Source organism: Loxodonta africana, chromosome 1 (genome assembly GCF_030014295.1).
Source record: "Loxodonta africana isolate mLoxAfr1 chromosome 1, mLoxAfr1.hap2, whole genome shotgun sequence".
In the NCBI taxonomy this organism is placed as follows: domain Eukaryota; kingdom Metazoa; phylum Chordata; class Mammalia; order Proboscidea; family Elephantidae; genus Loxodonta; species Loxodonta africana.
Window position 1 is genome coordinate 15,747,367 of NC_087342.1, and position 18,091 is coordinate 15,765,457.

General features: G+C 45.8%; 1 protein-coding gene across 9 annotated transcripts in view; it reads left to right on the forward strand.

The window, feature by feature from the left end:
* Positions 1 to 18,091, forward strand: part of KALRN (kalirin RhoGEF kinase) — a 769,081-nt gene that overhangs the window by 706,806 nt on the left and 44,184 nt on the right. For 3 of the 9 annotated variants that reach the window (XM_064292179.1, XM_064291937.1, XM_064291888.1), the window contains 10 exons: positions 199 to 302; positions 487 to 556; positions 1,089 to 1,175; positions 1,839 to 1,931; positions 2,670 to 2,720; positions 3,614 to 3,691; positions 7,443 to 7,628; positions 8,023 to 8,194; positions 12,056 to 12,294; positions 14,380 to 14,637. In XM_064292179.1, coding sequence (XP_064148249.1) covers positions 199 to 302; positions 487 to 556; positions 1,089 to 1,175; positions 1,839 to 1,931; positions 2,670 to 2,720; positions 3,614 to 3,691; positions 7,443 to 7,628; positions 8,023 to 8,194; positions 12,056 to 12,294; positions 14,380 to 14,637 — 1,338 coding nt within the window. Of the gene's footprint in view, positions 1 to 198; positions 303 to 486; positions 557 to 1,088; positions 1,176 to 1,838; positions 1,932 to 2,669; positions 2,721 to 3,613; positions 3,692 to 7,442; positions 7,629 to 8,022; positions 8,195 to 12,055; positions 12,295 to 14,376; positions 14,638 to 18,091 lie in introns of those variants that run through there. The other 6 variants (XM_064291948.1, XM_064292111.1, XM_064291977.1 and 3 more) reach the window with 3 other exon arrangements.

The window sequence follows — 18,091 nt, forward strand, 5'->3', positions numbered from 1 at the left end:
AGACAAAGAAAGGAACTCAGAACTTCATAAAAGCTTTGTCTGCCATTCTGCAGTGGGTGAAGTCCGAGTTTAACAATGAGAAACTGCCAAAGCATTTTCCATCAAACTCACCCAGACAGTGCGAGCTGTGGTGTGGGGCTTTCCCAGAAAGCTTTCTTGTGAAAATACTGCCTTAACCATTGGCCTCTCCTGCTACAGGGCTTCATGAAGAGAATAGAAGAAAAAGGTGCCCCGGAGGACATGCGAGGAAAGGATAAAATCGTGTTTGGAAATATTCACCAGATTTATGACTGGCATAAAGAGTAAGTGTGACAGCTGCCCCGAGGATCTGGGTGCCCTTCAAGTGCAGGGCTCTCACGTCCTCTGCCTGCGTCTGACCTGCAGGGTAGGCCTGGGGTAGGGTCTTCTGTCATCTCTCTCGACACTGAGAAAAAATACAGCTTTGAGGGATGTGGCTTCTTTCTCTTATCCCCTTTCCCCTTTTAGCTTTTTCCTGGCAGAACTGGAAAAATGTATCCAGGAGCAAGACAGATTGGCACAGCTCTTTATTAAACACGTGAGTGTTTGCCTTACGCTTCCCCTCTGACCAGGCTCAATTATTTTCATTTTTTAATTCTCTCTCTCTCCTACTCTTCCTTGACTTACCTCCCTGCTCACACCTCGCTGAGGTTTTCTTTGTTTGTTTATTTTCATCCTTTATGGCAACTTGGAAAGTGACCCCTTGCCTACTACATGTATTTGTATTATCTTTGAAATAATAACTGCCTTTGTGCGTCCCCAAAACCTAGAAACCAAATCTGTTGCTGTTGAGTTCATTCCAACTCATGATGACCCCATGTGTTACAGAGTAGAACTGTTCCATAGGGCTTTCTCGGCTGTAATCTTTATGGAGGCAGATCGCTAGGCCTATCTTCCGTGGCACCAATGGGTGGGTTCAAAGCACTGACATTTAGGTTAGTGACGAACACCAACCATTTGCGAGTGTGGACCACATCTTTGCCCTGTCCACACGTAGACCAGTGTAGTACTCTAAGCGTAAGGCTCAAGGATGCCTGACCGCTGGACCCTCTCTCCTTGTGCCCTTTCAGGAGCGGAAGCTGCACATCTACGTGTGGTACTGTCAGAACAAGCCGCGCTCAGAGTACATCGTTGCCGAGTACGACGCCTACTTTGAAGTAGGTTCCCCAGTCAGTCCTTGCTCAAACCAGGGTCGGGGTAGGAAACTCAGGCCAAGACACCAATATTCAGAAATAGTGTGTCGGTCACCATCCATCCAAAGGTGACCCCACACAGCACGGTTGACGCCTTCGCTACAGAAATAGCTCCCTCAGCAGAGCGGTTAGCTTCTTAGCCAAACTCTTAGGAGCACCTCTGCTTGGTCAAGTACCTCAGAGTGTCTGCTTTGCCACAGCCTGGAATGATTTCTTTTACTAGTGGAGAGGCAACACCATCACTTGGAAAGAGTCCTCAACTGTGTTTGGCGATTTGTGGGCTCGTCGTGTCCTCGGGAAAGACCTCCATTCTGGACTTCCCCTGGAGTGGTAGGGAGAACGTGATACCCATTCTGTCTTGTCTCCCAGGCCTGAGGAGGGGACACCAGGCATGAAAGTGCTTGACGTGAGAGCACCGTAGGAAGGCTAGGATGGCAGTGGCGGTGTTACATGTTGTCAATAACAGATTAATGGCTGTGTAGGCCAGTCCTACTTGCTCATGTGGTTTGAAGATCTAAAACTTTATTGGGAAATACGGAGACCTGTCTTCCTTGCCTTTGAACCCTGATCCAGAACACCCCAATTCTTTGGTTTCTTCTTTTCTAATGTAGCTCCCTTGTATTTCAGGAGGTGAAACAGGACATAAATCAAAGGCTGACACTTAGCGACTTCCTTATCAAGCCCATTCAGAGAATAACAAAATATCAGTTGCTCCTCAAGGTAAGAGAACTGTGAGCCTTGTCAGAGCTGGAGAAGGGCCTTCTCAGGTGCTGAGTTCCTGAGCAGTTCAGTCAGGGGTTCTGTCTCCACCACACTTTTGGAATGGGTCAGAAGCATGCCTGGACTTTTGTCTATTGGTTGCTTATGTCAGCTTTGCCCTGAAATAAATTGCACAGCTATTGGTCCTGCCTTTACGGTTGGCTGTGACTTGATATCCTCTTTCAGTTCACTTTCTTACTTTGTCACAATCACTGACTTCGTACCCCCCAAAATAATAAATAATATATAATGAGAGCATAAAATCAGAGTGGAATATGAGGGGGAAAGAAAGGGAAAGACCAGGCCCTATAATACTTGATGAACACTCATCTAAAATTTTATCATATTTTTAAATATTTAACTTGATTTATTGTACAGAAATATGAGATAAATCTCCTCCTCCTTCTTCTTCCTCTTCCTCCTCTCCCTCTTCTTCTTTCTCTCTCTCTCTCCTGTTCTGTGTATCTATCTCTCCTCCCATAGCTTTGAATATTTCTGAGGTTTTCTCTACGTTATTACGTCTTACATGACTCATGACTTCATTGCTCAGCTTCTACAAACCATTGCCATCTCTGGGAAGAAAAGATCTTCTGAGTATTATCCCATTTTTATGATGCTAAGTTTTTTATAGCTCTCTGACTGTTCTACTAACTGACTTTGCCTCTCCCCGCACCCTTCCCTGCTTCCCGTACTTGCTAGGACTTCCTGAGATACAGTGAGAAGGCTGGTTTGGAGTGTTCAGATATCGAGGTGAGTTTTCTGTTGGTAACGCCTATTGTTCTGAGGGTCGATATTGGCTGTCTGTGTCTAAAGGGAAGAGATTGTCCAGGCAATCCCATGCAGGCAGGCTGACTCTCAGACTGGGGCAGGAAGAGCCCCTTATAAAAACACCTACTCAGCATGATGGGGAAGAGCGAATGTGAATGAAAACCTCCAATGTTGTTTTAAAAAAAAAAAAATTGATGTCGTTTTAGAGCTTGAAAATTCTGCCCTGGGCGAGACCGCGGCTCAAGCCCCACTGGTGCTCTCCTTGTGGCTCCCAGGGACATGAAGTGGGAAAGGGTGGTATTTGACCTCTTTCACATCTCAGAGATTGGCTGCTGTGATGTGCAGTTCTATCCATGAATCCAAGCACTGTTTGAATCTAACATTGAAAATATACCATTTTCATTCCCTGCCCTTCGCCTCTTCCCCTTCCCCTAGGATTACCCTCTAAGTGAAGTCCTTTGAGACAGTGACACTATGGAGATGATTTAGACCAAAAAGGCTACAAACTATTCTAACAAGTTCTTAGGTTATAAAGCTTTGGTGTTTCACAAGCCAGGCTGAGCTGTTGCTCAAACAGCCAGGAAACAACAAAGAGAAGAAAGATAATATGAGAAGGAAAGGGAACTGATAAACAAAGAGGAAGGTAGGAAACCGAGGGGCTAGGCAGCATCCCCATGAGCAGGTCAAGTGCCGATGACCAATCTGCCCCATCAAGAACAGAAAACCCTACGCCGCTGAGAGTGGCCAGCAGCAACCAGACAGGATAACGTTCCCCTGTCTAGAATGAGGAGCTACCAGGTGAGGTGGCGAGGCCTCCGCAAGCTTCTGGCCCGAGGGCTGTTCTTCTCCTGAGCGACTGTTGTTCTTTCCTGCAGAAAGCCGTGGAGCTAATGTGCCTTGTTCCAAAACGCTGCAATGACATGATGAACCTGGGACGCCTGCAGGGCTTTGAGGTGAGCCCTGAAGGTTGCTTCTAGGTCCTCTCCCTGTGGGCAGCAGGAGTCCAGGCCTTCCAGGCCTCTTCCCTTTGAGGCTCTGTGCTCTGCCTCCTTCACCCACCATCTATGCCCTGGTGCCCCAGGTTAGAGGATGCATCTATTTAGGAAATCTGGTGACGGGGCCACCGTAGACGCTACAGAATAGTCAACTAAGGGGGGTCAGAATTCCAAGGGGGTGGGAGAGATCCCAGATCCTTTACAGCTGTTTGGAAATGGCAGATTCTTATTTGAGAAATAGTGGACGTGTGAGGGAGAGCAGGACTAGGTAACAGAAGTGGAACCTAAGGGGAAAAGAAATAACTTTTTTTTTCTTTGAGAAGGCTGTCTATCTAGTGCTGGCCTTGTAGTTAAACGAACACTTAAGGCCCTAAAACATCACAGTGCCCATTTCTGTTGTAGAAGAGTGGAATCAAGGTTTAGGGAAAACAGATGCCCCCAGAATTTTTGTTTCGGTGACCTTTGAGGAGCAAATTGACTTTTCTGATTTAAACTTAATAAGTAACTGTGATTAGCTTTTGTCCATACCTCATCAGTTAACTAAAAATCATCTGTTTTGAATGTTGACGATAGAATTAGAACTGACACAATTATCGAACGGTACTTAGGAGTGGTTGAACACCTTAGAGAAAGATGTGGGTCTTCTAATCCTACTTCCGGGTAATCTTGCAACCTAAGATTTCATTATTCTTTTTCGAACAAAAAGGATTCCTGGAAGTTGAGGTACTTAAGAAAGTAATAAGGGTTTTTTTTTGTTTGTTTGTTTGTTTGTTTTTCCTTTCTTGGCTGATCTAAACTAGACAGGATAGATATAAGGCAGACTGGTGGTATAGTTCAATTTAGGAGGTTTATGATGTTCTTGAGCCCTGGTGGTAGAGTGGTTGGTTAACCGAAAGGTCCACAGTTCTAACCCACCAGCCACTCCATAGAAAAAACATGTGGCAGTCTGCTTCTGTAAAGATTTACAGCCTTGAAAACCCTGTGGAGCAGTTCTGCTCTGTCCTTTAGGGTCGCCGAGTCGGAATAGACTTGAGGATAGTGGGTTTTGTGATGTTCTTGAGCCACACACTCTTGCCCTCCTTGTCTTTCCAGTCTGTTCTGAGTATCCCTATCTGGTTTCCATTGCTTTGTTGTGACCAGGAACTGTGTGGAGGTTCTTCTTTTCTGTTCATATCTCGTAGGTTCCCAGTTCTCCAAGGTAGACCTGAAGTATTGGCATGAGCAGGCCTACTCAGCCGAAATATGCTCTCATCTTTACACGGTTTTTCTGTAGCTGTATTGGATGAAGTTTTACTTGTTTTCCCTTGGAGTTATGCCAGCTCCGAGGCTATTCTGAACAAGCCCTTTTGCTCCTCAACTTTGAAGTCCCCCTCTTTTCTGAACAGGAGTCCTGTTGGGTGTCTCTGGGTCTCTGGAGACGATGACTGCTGGCAGGCAGAATGCCATTTGATTGTGCTGTTTGACTCAAGCTGGCCTTCCCAGGAACTGTCTCGTGAATGTGCGTGTGTGTCCACGTAAGGTCACACACCGAACCAAACCCAAACTCCTTGCCGTTGAGTTGATTCTGACTCATAGAGACCCGGTAGGACAGGGCTGCGTCATAGGGCTTCCAAGGGGCAGCTGGTGGATTCAAACTGCTGACCTTTTGGCTAGCAGCCTGAGCTCTTAACCACTTCGCCATCAGGGCCCCACACAGGAGAGTAAAAGTCTTTTCTCTTTTAAATCAAGTGCCATTGTCTCCTTATTTCATCAAGCCCCAGAGAATCTGCTTTGCATTCCTTCAGCTGCTTGGATAAAACCCTGAATGTCTTCCACTCCGCCTGAAGTCGTCCCTGGCTTTGGGACTGGGAGAATTTAGCCCCCTGACTTAGATTTCCCTACCTTTCAAGGGAGCTGGCTTTTCCTTTAGCATCTCCCAGGGGCTGGGCTCTTACGTAATATTAACTGAGCTTTTAGAGCGTTCCTGGCTAGCTGGTCTCTGGCTTAATATTAACCTTGGACTAGGGTAGAGATAAGCCTGTTTGGCTGCTGACCTTGGCAGTAAGAAGCCATGATTCAAGCAAAGGGCAGGCCTTTCTGAGGAATATGAAAGAAGAATGACCCATGTGCTGGGTGGTGTTTGGAATCCGGTGTCATATGCAGGGAATGGCCCGCATTTGCACTAAAGGGCGGAAGCCTTTCCAAGGCAGAGCACAGCTCAGAGGAGACCCTCTGACCGCTGCCTCTGTTGCTAGGGGCTTCTCCTCACTGCACAGCAGTAGAGAAAGCAGGGATCTTCGTAGCATCTGTGAAGATTTGCTGGAGTTGGGGCATATTCCCTTTAAAGACCTGAAGACATCTCGGAAAATCTGGTTAGCAATTGGTAAACTAAACAGGCTCCAGCTTCTTGCCTGGGTGTCAGGTGGCCTGATAGCTGCAGTCGTTTTAAGAAGGATCACAGGACCCAGAAAAATATCTACCAGCTTATAAAATATGGGAACCTGTCTGTGGTACCCCCGAGTTTACATATTCATCTGTAGCAGGAGGCTAAGACTATAGAATTTCTCCATCCTAGTGGAGGAAAAAGAGAAGGGCCCAACTCATCTGATCGTTGGTGGTCCTGCCTGCACAACTTCCTTTGGACACAGATGGCTTCTAAGTTGGTGGGTAACTGAGTGCCCAGGTCTTCCTTGGCCGTACTGCAGGGGAGCAGACAGGCATAATTTTCAGAGATCCAAGGACAGAAAACCCACTGCTAGCTCCACCTACTTTCTGTTCTTTTAATAGAAAACAAGAAGGGCCAGGATAATTCCTGAACCCCTTTGTAGCTAATAATTTCTACCCTTCTTCCTTCTGGCATCTTCCTGGAACTGCGTCTGAGTAGTTTCATCGCCTAGTTTGTTTTTCTTCTCCCCTTTTCCTTTCAGGGTCCATGTATGAACAGGAAAGTGGCATAGTCGGCCCCTTGAGGAATGTTGTTGTTGTTGTTGTTGTTGTTAGTTGCTGTCAAGTCAGCTCCAACTCATGGTGAACCCATGCACAACAGAATGAAGCACTGCCTGGGCCTGCACCATCTTTGTGATCGATTGTTGGTATGATCGAGTCCATTTTTTGCGGCCAATGTGTATTTTGAGCTGCTTCCAACCTAGGGTAGCACAGTTGTTAAGCCTTCCACTGCTAACCAAAAGGTTGGCAGTTCAAATCCACCAGCCACTCCTTGCAAACCCTATGGGGCAGTTCTACTGTGTCCTATAGGGTTACTACGAGTCGGAATTGACTTGACAGCAATGGTTTTTTTTGGGGGGTGGGGGGAGTTCTGCAACCTAGGGGGCTCATGTTTCCGCACTATAGCAGAGAGTCTTCTCTTGTGATCCATAGAGTTTTCTTTGGCTAATTTTTGGCCATAGGCCACCAGGCCTTTCTTCCTAGCCTCTCTTAGTTTGGAAGCTCCACTGAAACCTGTCCAGCTTGGGGACCCTGCCAGTATTTGGAATACCAGTGGCATAGCTTCCAGCACCATGGCAACACACAAGCCATCACAGTATGACAAACTGACAGAGGGCGACTAGATAAGTGAGTGGGTCCTGATTCGGTCTCTTATTTGAGCCTGGAAGCTTTTGGTGCCAGGGCTGTCTTCCATGTCCCCAGAGCAGGAGATTCTGTGGCCCACGAGAGTTGTGGCAGCTTCCCCGTTTTTCACTCGCTGTGCCCCACTTCCTGTCTCTGCCAGGGTACCCTGACCGCGCAGGGGAAGCTGCTGCAGCAGGACACCTTCTATGTGATTGAGCTGGATGCGGGCATGCAGTCCCGGACCAAGGAGCGTCGCGTATTCCTCTTCGAGCAAATTGTCATCTTCAGTGAACTGCTCAGGAAGGGCTCCCTCACCCCAGGCTACATGTTCAAAAGGAGCATCAAGGTGAGACCCTGGAGGGCACGAGAGCGGGCAAGGGGAGAGCAAAGCTCTGGGGGCTGCTTCCCTAAGAGAGAGAGGGGCACTGGAACAAGCAGGTCCAGCGCCTTGAAGCTCTTTCAGCCCAATAGCCTTGGGCTGTGGAGGTTGAGGGATTATATAAACAGCAATTATCCAAGAGAAGAAGTAAAGGATGAGTACCAGTCTCTGGCGTGGTCCTGCAAGTTCCCCAGGATCGTGTCATTCACTCAAAGACAGGAGCCAACATATTAAACTGTTAGATTGAGGCCAAATTTTTGAAAACTCCTCCTGAAATACAGAAGTTTGAGGAACTCTTAATATATTGCTGATTTTTTTAAATCCACTTAAATACGAAAAGGACTGACTTGGTTTCTTCCAGATGAATTACTTGGTCCTGGAGGAGAACGTGGACAATGACCCCTGCAAGTTTGCACTCATGAACAGGGAGACTTCCGAAAGGGTCATTCTGCAAGCCGCCAATGCTGACATCCAGCAGGCCTGGGTGCAGGACATTAATCAAGTCTTGGAGACACAGCGAGACTTCTTAAATGGTTTGTACTGTGGCTGGTTTCTACCAAGGTTATTTTCAGGAGACCCCACACCTCTAAGCTTCCTTGGGTCTGGCCTCATCATGAATTATAAACCCAGGCCACATTTTATATGGGCTCCGCCTTTGTAGTTTTCAGAAACACTGTGTTTAGAACTTTTCTGAACCTGAATATGCAAGGAGAATAGCTGAGGCATAAGAAAAAAGCCCCATCTTTTAAAAAAAAAAAAACGTGATAGGGGATGGGGGCATTCTCTCATAGCCTAGGCATAGGGTGTCTGCCTGTGGCCACCATTACCAGGTGGTAATAATCTGAGCAAAAGCCTGAGATGGGTGCATACTCTTTGTCTCAGGGGCCAGCTATAAATGGCATGTGTTTTTCTATTTGGCAGCAATGGCTGGTACTCTCAGAGGTTCTCGAGTCTGGCAGACCAGTTGCAACCCTCTCTGCCTCCAACAGTGTCAGAGTCCAGACAAGTCACCTTGCTAGGCCTTACGCCTTTCAAATGAGAGCTGGCGGCTAGCTCGAAATTTCAGTAAGATCCTTGAAACTTCCCAGAACAAATGGATGATTACGCAGAAAACGTAGTTCTCTGTGGATCCTGCAGGAGTTCCCCCCGGGATGGTGTGAACTGGAGTGAAACGGAGTTACTGCCTTGTTGGTGTTTATTTTTTTCTCTGCTGGGATTGTCTTCACATTGAGCTTGGCGAGTGAAAGGAGGGTACGGCTTTAAGCTAGGGCCCTCTGCTGAGTCGGGAAACTCTAAAGTGCCTCTAAGCAGAAATGGAACCTGGAGTGAAAGGCAAACTGTAACTGATAACAAAGTGAACCTGGATACTCAGCAACACATCTCCCTGTATGTGTAAACACACACACACACCCCTGCCCTGAGGTGTACCATCTCTTCTTGCACACACATATGAGTACACACACGCATATACATAGCATCACCTTGCGATGTACCACCTTTTCTTGCCAGTCCTGAGATCTGTACTCTATGGCTGTATGTACACACACACACACACAAACACACACATACCTGAGCCTGCCTCAGGTGTGCTGTGTCTTCTCGCCCGTACTGGGATCTGGACTCTCTTTCAAGTGATGCAAATAGAGCACCTGCTGGGTGTCTAGCATGGAAGCAAATGCTGTGGAGAAAGACAGAAGGGAGGCATACTACTCCAGGACCTTGGGCAAGTCAGTGACATTTCTCTGGGCCTCAGTTTGCTCATATTGTGAAGAGGAAAGTTTGGGCTAATCTACTTCTCTAATCTAATCTACTGGTGGTACTTCCGGTAGTTCAGGAAGCGGGAAAACATGATACAACTGCCTAGAGTACTTATGTTACTCCTTGGTAAGTAGCTTAACACATTGTTTTTAATTTTAAAACAAAAGATAGATTATGTAGTAGGATGCCATGATTTTTAAGATAGAACGTGAGACTTCAAAGCAGTTTGACACAGATTATTTTCAGGCTATCCCCCAGTCTCCGCCCCCCACCCCAAGTGTAGAAAAGTGTGGTGAAGAAACAAGAAAAAGTGATCTCTAAGGTTCTTTCTCATTCTAAAAAGTCTAAAATTAAACATCGACAGCGCAGCCCTGAGGAATGGTAAGGAAAGTTGTACGTGGTTTCCTATTTCTGAATGTGTGACTTTGAGTGATAAACATGGTCTCAAGCTTTTGTGGCTAAAATAATTTTATACAAAAATATGTGCACATATAAAGTATATTCATTAAATGACATTCTACAAATTAGGAACTTCTGAGAGTTTCTCAGCTGGAATGATATTTTAAGTTATGAATTCAGGACAAGAGAAAAGTAAGTTAGGACAATAAGTTGAAAACAGGAATAACTGAAAGAACAATAATGACTCATACGTACTGAGTCCTTATTCTGCGCCAGGCACTGTGCTAAGCATTTCACATGTATTATCACATTTAGTCCTTACTTCAGCAGGGAGAAGTAAGTACTACAACAGAGGCTCAGAGAGGTTAAAAAACTTGCCTGCAGTCACAAAAACAGTAGGTGTTAGAGCAGTAACTTGAACACAGAGCTTTGTGACTTCAAATTGAGCTCTTAACTACAAAACTGCAGTATATAGTTACCAGTGGTGGGGCACACATTTATCTTTGAGCTCCCTAGCAGACAAAGCAAAGAAGGAAACAGGATCAAGCATAAGATACTGTCCCTATCAACCAAAAACAAACCCTGTCAGAAGATGCACAGCCTTCCTGATCCTAAGACCTCAATTATGCAGACTGAGGCTGTTGGAAGAATGTAGGCTCTCTACGTAGTTTATTTAAGAAGGCATACTGTTTTCAAAAACTTAAGCGCAGTTATGTGCATATAAACAAGAAATACTCCAATTATATATGATGAGTATTAATTCAGATAGTGGGTTTGATAAGGCCTTCTTCACACCACTTTGCTGTGTACTTGAAACAGTATTTCTTTCGGCATAGTCAATGATTCAGACATGTACATGGTTCCAAGAGCCATTTTTCCTAATTATAGTGACTTGTAGTAACATTACTGAACTAGGTTATCATTACCTAAATATTTAATGCCCACAGAATGCTTTCCAGGGAGGTAGGCTGAGCTCTGGCAGGAGCCTGTTATATACTTTGACACACTCAAGAGACAAGGATGTGATGATGGGCCAGTGCCAGGCTTTTATATAGACATTTGCAGGTATCTCCAAGCCAATCTTTCCCTCCTGAGGCCTCAAAGAGAAAGGAGGCGTCACCCTATGTTAAGACCTATTGACGTACGTAGCTATCACTGTAGAAATAGCCTCATAATTGAAAATTTTCTGGGCCCCAGCTGTTAACCCACTTAAATAGTGGTTACAGTGGACACTGATAAAACAACACAATCAGGCCAGCCCCTGAAGGCATTATTACAGAACTTGACCTGAATGGCTTTTACCTGGCTGCATCTCTTTAGTGCTCAGATCTCAGAACTTTGTCACCTTAAACTCCATGAACAAAGCTCACATCTGTCCCTTCAAATCAGCTTTTCCTTCTGTCTCCTGCGTTCCCTTGACTACCTCACTCCCAGTCTCTAGACCTGAGTGAGCTTTGATCCTTGCCTTGCTCTTCCCACCCAGGCTATGTTGGAGTCCTGTGAAGTCCACCTCTAAAACACTTGCCAGGCCTTATCCATTCCCCATTCCTCCTGGCTCTGCTGTGTCAGGCCTCCTGCCTTCTGCTTGTTACTGTCTCATGGCATCTGAAGGAGCCTCTCGTCTTTCGCCTTATCCTCTTCAATTTTCCCCTCTAACGGCTACAAGTTTAATTTTCCTTGTGTGTGGCTCTGATGATAGAATTTGAATTTAATGGAGCTTTAAAGTTCGTTTAACCCAATCGCTTTTCATTATCAACAGAATTAAGTCCAGGCACATTAGCCTGCCTTTCTAGATCTTTCACACCATGGCACCTCCAACCCCCCTTACCTGTCTCATCTCCTTTCCTCCACGGAGACCCATGGCCTTCTGCCCCAGGTCATCTGGCTACATCCTGTTCCCCAAACATGCTTCATGCTTTCTGCAGAGTCCAAATGTCACCTGACAGCCAGCCCTCTTCTGAAGCTCTTTGTCATTCCCACCTTGACCACCGCCCACATGCACACGTCCCCACACATTCCACAGAGCCCCCTCTCCCACCTTCTGCCCAGCATTGTGCCCCTCATATAGGACACCGTTTTTGTATTTTCGTTATTGAGGTAGATGTGTTAGTTCTCACTGGACATTGTAAGCCCCTTAAACACAGAGATAGTACTTAGACAAGCGTTATACCTAATAGGCCCCCATATTCTTGTGGGATTCCCAAAGCTTGCAGTAACCATCTGCTCTTATCCTGCAGCACTACAGTCGCCCATTGAGTATCAGCGGAAAGAAAGGAGCACAGCCGTGATGAGGTCCCAGCCCGCTAGGGCTCCCCAAGCTAGCCCCAGGCCTTACTCCTCTGTCCCCATGGGCTCTGAAAAGCCCCCAAAGGGCTCCAGCTATAACCCACCTCTGCCACCCCTGAAGATATCTACCTCCAATGGCAGTCCAGGGTTCGACTATCACCAGCCTGGTGACAAGCATGAAGCCAGCAAGGTAAGTGACAACCCATTATTCCCACCCTCACCACCCGGGGAGCACAGCCTCAGAGGTCACCGCCTCAGCAGTCACCTTAAGAACTGACATCTTTTGAGGCTGATTATTTTAATAGGAACAGCCCTCTAAATAGAGTATGGTTTCAATTATTTCTCTTTCTTCCTCTGTAAATTGAGTTAGTTAGACCAGTTCTCTCTGGATCTGACACTCCTTGTTAAAGGGCTATTGTCACCTGCAGATGCTGTATACAAATGCAAGGTATTATTGTGGTAGCAATTGTGAAAATGAGTAATTTATACCAAATGGGGTAGTTGTGGTGAAGATCATCTAAAAGGCATAACTCCAGACTTGACATCTTAAAAAAAGATAGCCCTGATAATGATCTGATTCAAGCACCTACTGAAGTGACCTCACAGGACTTCACCATCCATTGGCTGACATGGAAGGGGAAGGCCCTCAACAGCGTGTGAAGGGGGGAAGCCAGCCTCGGATGAAACTTTCATCATAGATGATCCACAATTCAAACAACCTTGAGGCTAGTCGTCATCTTGACCATAGACCCAGCCTACACAGCTATTTTGACCCTACAAGGTTGTGGGTACAGGAGAATAATGAAGCATGTGTTAGATTAAGAATTAGGCAATGTGGTTTCTATTCCAAATTCCGTCACTCACTTGCTGTAGAACCTTAGCCAATTAGTTGATTTCACTAGGCTTCAGTTTCCTCTAGAATTCAATGGATCTGTGAGTGAGAATATCTACATTGTTGACCTATAAGCTCTAATTTCATAATTTTATTCTTTTTTTCCAAATTGATTTTGTTAATATTTTTAATGTCTGAGATCAATTCTCTATTCAAGTGACTGTACTATTTCATTGCATCACCTGGAGAAGATTTTCTGTCTTAAAAACCCCCTGCCCTTGTGAATAGGTTGAAGTCACACTGGCGTGTTGTCAAACATGTTGAGGAATTTCTGGCTGTCACCATGCTCTGGGAGGAGCCAGGCTGCCCTGGGAACTCTAGATCTCTCTGGAAGCAGCTATCCTGGTGTAGACTCACGTGAAAAGGCTACAGAGGCAGCAGCTCTCATATTAATGAGTTCAGAGGACTATGGGAGTCCTACTCCCATAGGGAGTTGGGTCAGGATTGGTCATGGCCTCACCTTTGAAGCAGGCAAAGTTCTTGTTGTTACTCCCATCGCAAGGAAGGTCAGAATGTAGACTAAGGCCAGTGCTATTTCAAACAGAAAGGAAAGTGTCATATCAAAAGATCTGTGTTCTTTCCGTTGGGGGATTGTGACTCCTGATCTCTGTCCTGACCTCATTCTGCCAACATGTTTACATACTTCTGTGCCGGTACCACAATCTTTACTCTCACTGCCATCAGCCAGGGGATGCTGGCAGGAAGGCTCCATGCTGGGGAGGGGCTTCCAGATGGGAATTGTGTTGTATACCTTCAGCTTGACAGTCTCTACCCATCCACCCTTGATTATAAAATTTTCAGAGCAGTTTTATGAATATACTTTTATTACTCAAGATTATCTTCTGCCTGTCATTTGCCCTGCTGGAGTCTCTGGGTGGTACAAACGGTTATTGTGGTTGGCTGCTAACTGAATGGTTATAGGTTCAAGTCTACCCAGATACACCTCAGAAGAAAGGCCTGGTGATCTGCTTCCCAAAAACCAGCCATTGAAAGCCCTAGGAGCACAATTCTACTCTGACATACATGGGGTCACCATGAGTCAGGACTGACTGGGGAGCAACTGGTTTTTATTTACCCTGCTAATAGGGAGCCCTGGTGGCATAGTGGTTAAGCACTGAGCTGCTAACTGAAAGGTTGCCAGTTCAAACTCACCAGTAGCTCTGCAGGAGAAAGATGTGCCAGTTCGCTTTCGTGAAGAGTTACAGCCTTGGAAACCTTATAGGGCAGTTCTACTCTGTCCTATAGGGTCACTGAGTCAGAATCAACTGGACAGCAATGGGGTAGTGGGAGGTTTGCCTTTTAACCAGGCAATAGGATGCAGAGAAACCCCGTGTGAACAAGTCTTCTTGTTTTTGGATCCCTCTCACCCTTGTTTCCTAGCAGAACGATCTGGGAGGCTGCAACGGGACCTCATCCATGGCGGTGATTAAAGATTACTATGCTCTGAAGGAGAATGAAATTTGTGTGAGCCAAGGTGAGGTGGTCCAGGTCCTCGCCGTCAACCAGCAGAATATGTGCCTGGTGTACCAGCCTGCCAGCGACCATTCCCCGGCAGCCGAGGGCTGGGTCCCAGGCAACATCCTGGCGCCCCTCACCAAAGCCACGGCGGCAGCAGAAAATAGTGACGGAAGCATCAAGTAAGTGCCTCGTTGGCTTCCCCAGGACAGGAATATGTGGATTAAAAAAATTCAAAAACAAAAAGAGAGCACAAAATGCAAACACACGGTAGGGATTTACAGCTGCTTGTTCCCGACAGAGCCACCAGGACAAAGGTTTGAGTGCTGGAACCTGAACTGGCATGGGGCATTCAGGCGGGATCGTCCTGGGGTTTTTGGTGATGGTTGTGGTGGTGGCGGTGGTGGTGGCAGTGGTGGTTTTCCTTTTCATTTATGATTTTCTGTTCATTTTTTTTCTCTCTTTTTCCCCCCACTTGTTAAGAAAAGAACCCTACTGAAACCCTAGCTGACAAAAGGCATGCCTTCCGTTGCTCCATTTGACCCACTACAGGACTCACTGGACTGGATTTCTATTTATATTGTATTAAGTTACTGATATATATATATATTTGATTGACACCAAAAAATTACCTTAGCACAAATGCCAGGGCTGCACAGGTCAGAGACCTGCTGCTTCTCCCTGGAGAAAGGGAAATTTTTGGTTGTCTTTGGCAAGTTCTCTGTACAGATTGTAATTTTTTTTTTTTTTTAATTTTCCTCCCTCCCCTCTCACTTTAATATATGTTCATGGTCATTTGTAAGATATTTCTTTTCCTTATTTTGATTGCGAAGACCCTTCCGAACACATTCCTGTATAAAGTATTTTGCACTATTTAAAGACACCCATATGGATGAAGTCAGGCTGTGCAATACAATGGAGAATCACAATGTTCATCATTGTACCTGTAATGTAACTAATAATTTTAAATGTACTATTTTAAATATGTAAAATAAATTTTTACCATGAGCATGTTTTAATGAAGTTAAAGACTAGTTGACCCTTCCCCCCGCCCTGCCCCCAGTTTCACTCTTCTTGGACTTTTAAATGTGCAAACAATTCTTTTTTATTTTTATTTTCTTCTTTTCTGTATTTTAGGAGTTAGTTAGATGCATTGGCAGTTTGTTCATACACGCAAAGCACCTTTGTCACCAAAGCCCAGATCCTAGCCTTCCCTTCTAAACAGGCCGTATTGCTTTTCTCTAACCTCTGAGATAAGGAATAATGTAGACTGGATACTGTCCAGCTCGTTCCCAGCAACTGGGCAACCTTGAGGTGCTGACATAAATTAATGACTAGAGAGTGTTTGGCGCTGCTTTCCAGGCTGTGTGGTCACTCGTGGGAGGAGGTGTAAGGAGCTCCTGTGAGATACCTGAGCAGTGGCACCAATGGAACTATGCTTCTTGGCCCTCTCTCTAGGTCAGGGAGATAGAGGCTACCTGCCTTCACCCTGGTCTCTCTAGGTAACAACAGGCCCAGCTGGAAATCAGTAGTGGCCCCTAAAGCAGTATAGGCCCAATTGGTTTTATTCTAAAGACACGTGTTTTGGGTGTCTTTTAAGGAGCCCCAAGCCTTAGGAATAAAGGCATTCAACGCACTGACGTTCTTATAACCAATGGCCTTAAAGAGTCAAGTCTTAGGGATTCTGAACTAGCTATTCAGGCACACTGCACTTCTTCCTCCTCATCTTTGGTCTTTTGTCACTTACACCTTCCAAATGGGAAAGAAGGAAGAAGGGGTGTCAGGGTGGGTGCAAGAAAACAGATTCAGATGCAGTTTGGTCATTTGGGTTCCCTGTCAGTTGCTCTTGCACAAGGGTGAGTGGGGATGGAGGGGAGCAAATGAAGAATACTCACCACACACTCCCCAGGGCCTGCTGTGACCAAAGGAGTCAGAACTGGTTGTGGTGCCTACAGGGTGAATGTCACTGAAACCCTGTTTCCACATCAGTCCCAGGGCTGTAGCCAAGAGATGGAAGCTTCCCAAACCATGATGACCAGTTCTTCTGGGAAGAAGAATATGAAATTGAGCCTGTCCTGCAACTTGTCCTACTATTTTTCTTCCTCCTGAGCATTATGTTTTTAACATTTCTAGTTTCTCACCAAGCGTACCAAATAATCCAGAAGGTTTTAATCAGCATAGGAACACGCACACAGGCACGCACATACACATGCCGGCTCCCCTGGGAGTCTTTTCAGCAGGGACCTCCCTGACTCGAGATGTTCTCAGAAGGATCCAAGGACTTGGATTTTTGGGTAAAAATACAAGATGAAGGTCTGAAGTTAACAAAGTTATATCTTGTGAAGTTAACTTCCATGACTGGTTCTCATTCAGATATGACAATTGCAGCGAGGAGCTGAGATGCAGGGAGTCCTAGAGAACCTGCCGATTTAGGAGATAAAAGAGAAGATCTGGCCAAGAGAGTCTTGCCTTTTGAAGGAACTTACTTTCCCCCAAAAATTCAAGAACATGACTGCAATTGCTTTTACCTCCTCAGAAGGTTAATTGTTGAGCAAGTGTGTTAACAATAAGTATTTTGGGAATACTTTCCTCCGACATCCTAATCCTGAAATGTGTAGAGTTTTAAGAAGATGCTATACATTTTGGAGTAGTCTCCTTCTTCCTACAATTCATGCACCCGTCTCCCTTAGTGAAGGCTACTTGGTGGAGCCCTGTCTGCCGAGGCCTAAATTTGACAAGGAGACCGTGAAGAGAAGCCACGTCTCACTTATTCCATACGATGGTTAGAACTTCGTCCAGTCTGTGTGACCACACTGGAAATAGGTGATGCTTTCCTGGGGTCACCGATTCTGTTTGTGACTTGGTTTTTGGTTTCTTGGTCTTTGGGTCCTAACATATGTGGAACTCAAGAACTCTGCTCTGAGCTTCTGGTTCACAGGTCTGTGAAAAAATAAATTCCCAACCCCCTCAGAGGAAGAAAGAAGTTAGGATGGTGTGACAGGGGCGTTCCCGCTCTCACCTCCCTGGGAGTACACATTGGGCTTTTTCCCAGCGAGAAAATTCTAAGGCTCCTCAGTGGCTGACAGAGCCATATATTCACAAACTGAGTGATGTGGAGAACACACACCAAGAAATCCTTCACCCTAAAATATCCAGATACATGAGTAGTGCTTAGCTGTTTATTAAGTCAAATACCGCAGAAAATCCTGTTTGTTCTACAGTGTTTGGGAGTGGCCACAGTCCAAATACGAATAATGAGATGGAAACCCCTAAATCATCCTTTTGGGTCTTTATATCCAGTCCTGGGAAAGTGTGTCACCAGTAGCTTACGTATTGTAGAATATACCTCCTTTGTCTCCTATTCAGCGCCCTTGCCTCCCCACCTCCCCCCCGCCCCCATCCCTGTTCATGACCTTCAAAAACCTCAGTCCTATAAGGCCACATCAGTATGACATAAAAAGTTGCCTTGGTGAAGCTTAGTAACCCAAAGTACTCATATTATCTTTGAATACAGCCACTCAACCTTGCACATGTAGCAGGAGGGGTCAAAGTTCATCCTGGCTCATTTCATTTGGAGGTCAGGTCAGCTGCCAGCCACCATAGGAGCTGGCATGCAGGTTTGAGGCCTCTGAAGCTTGGG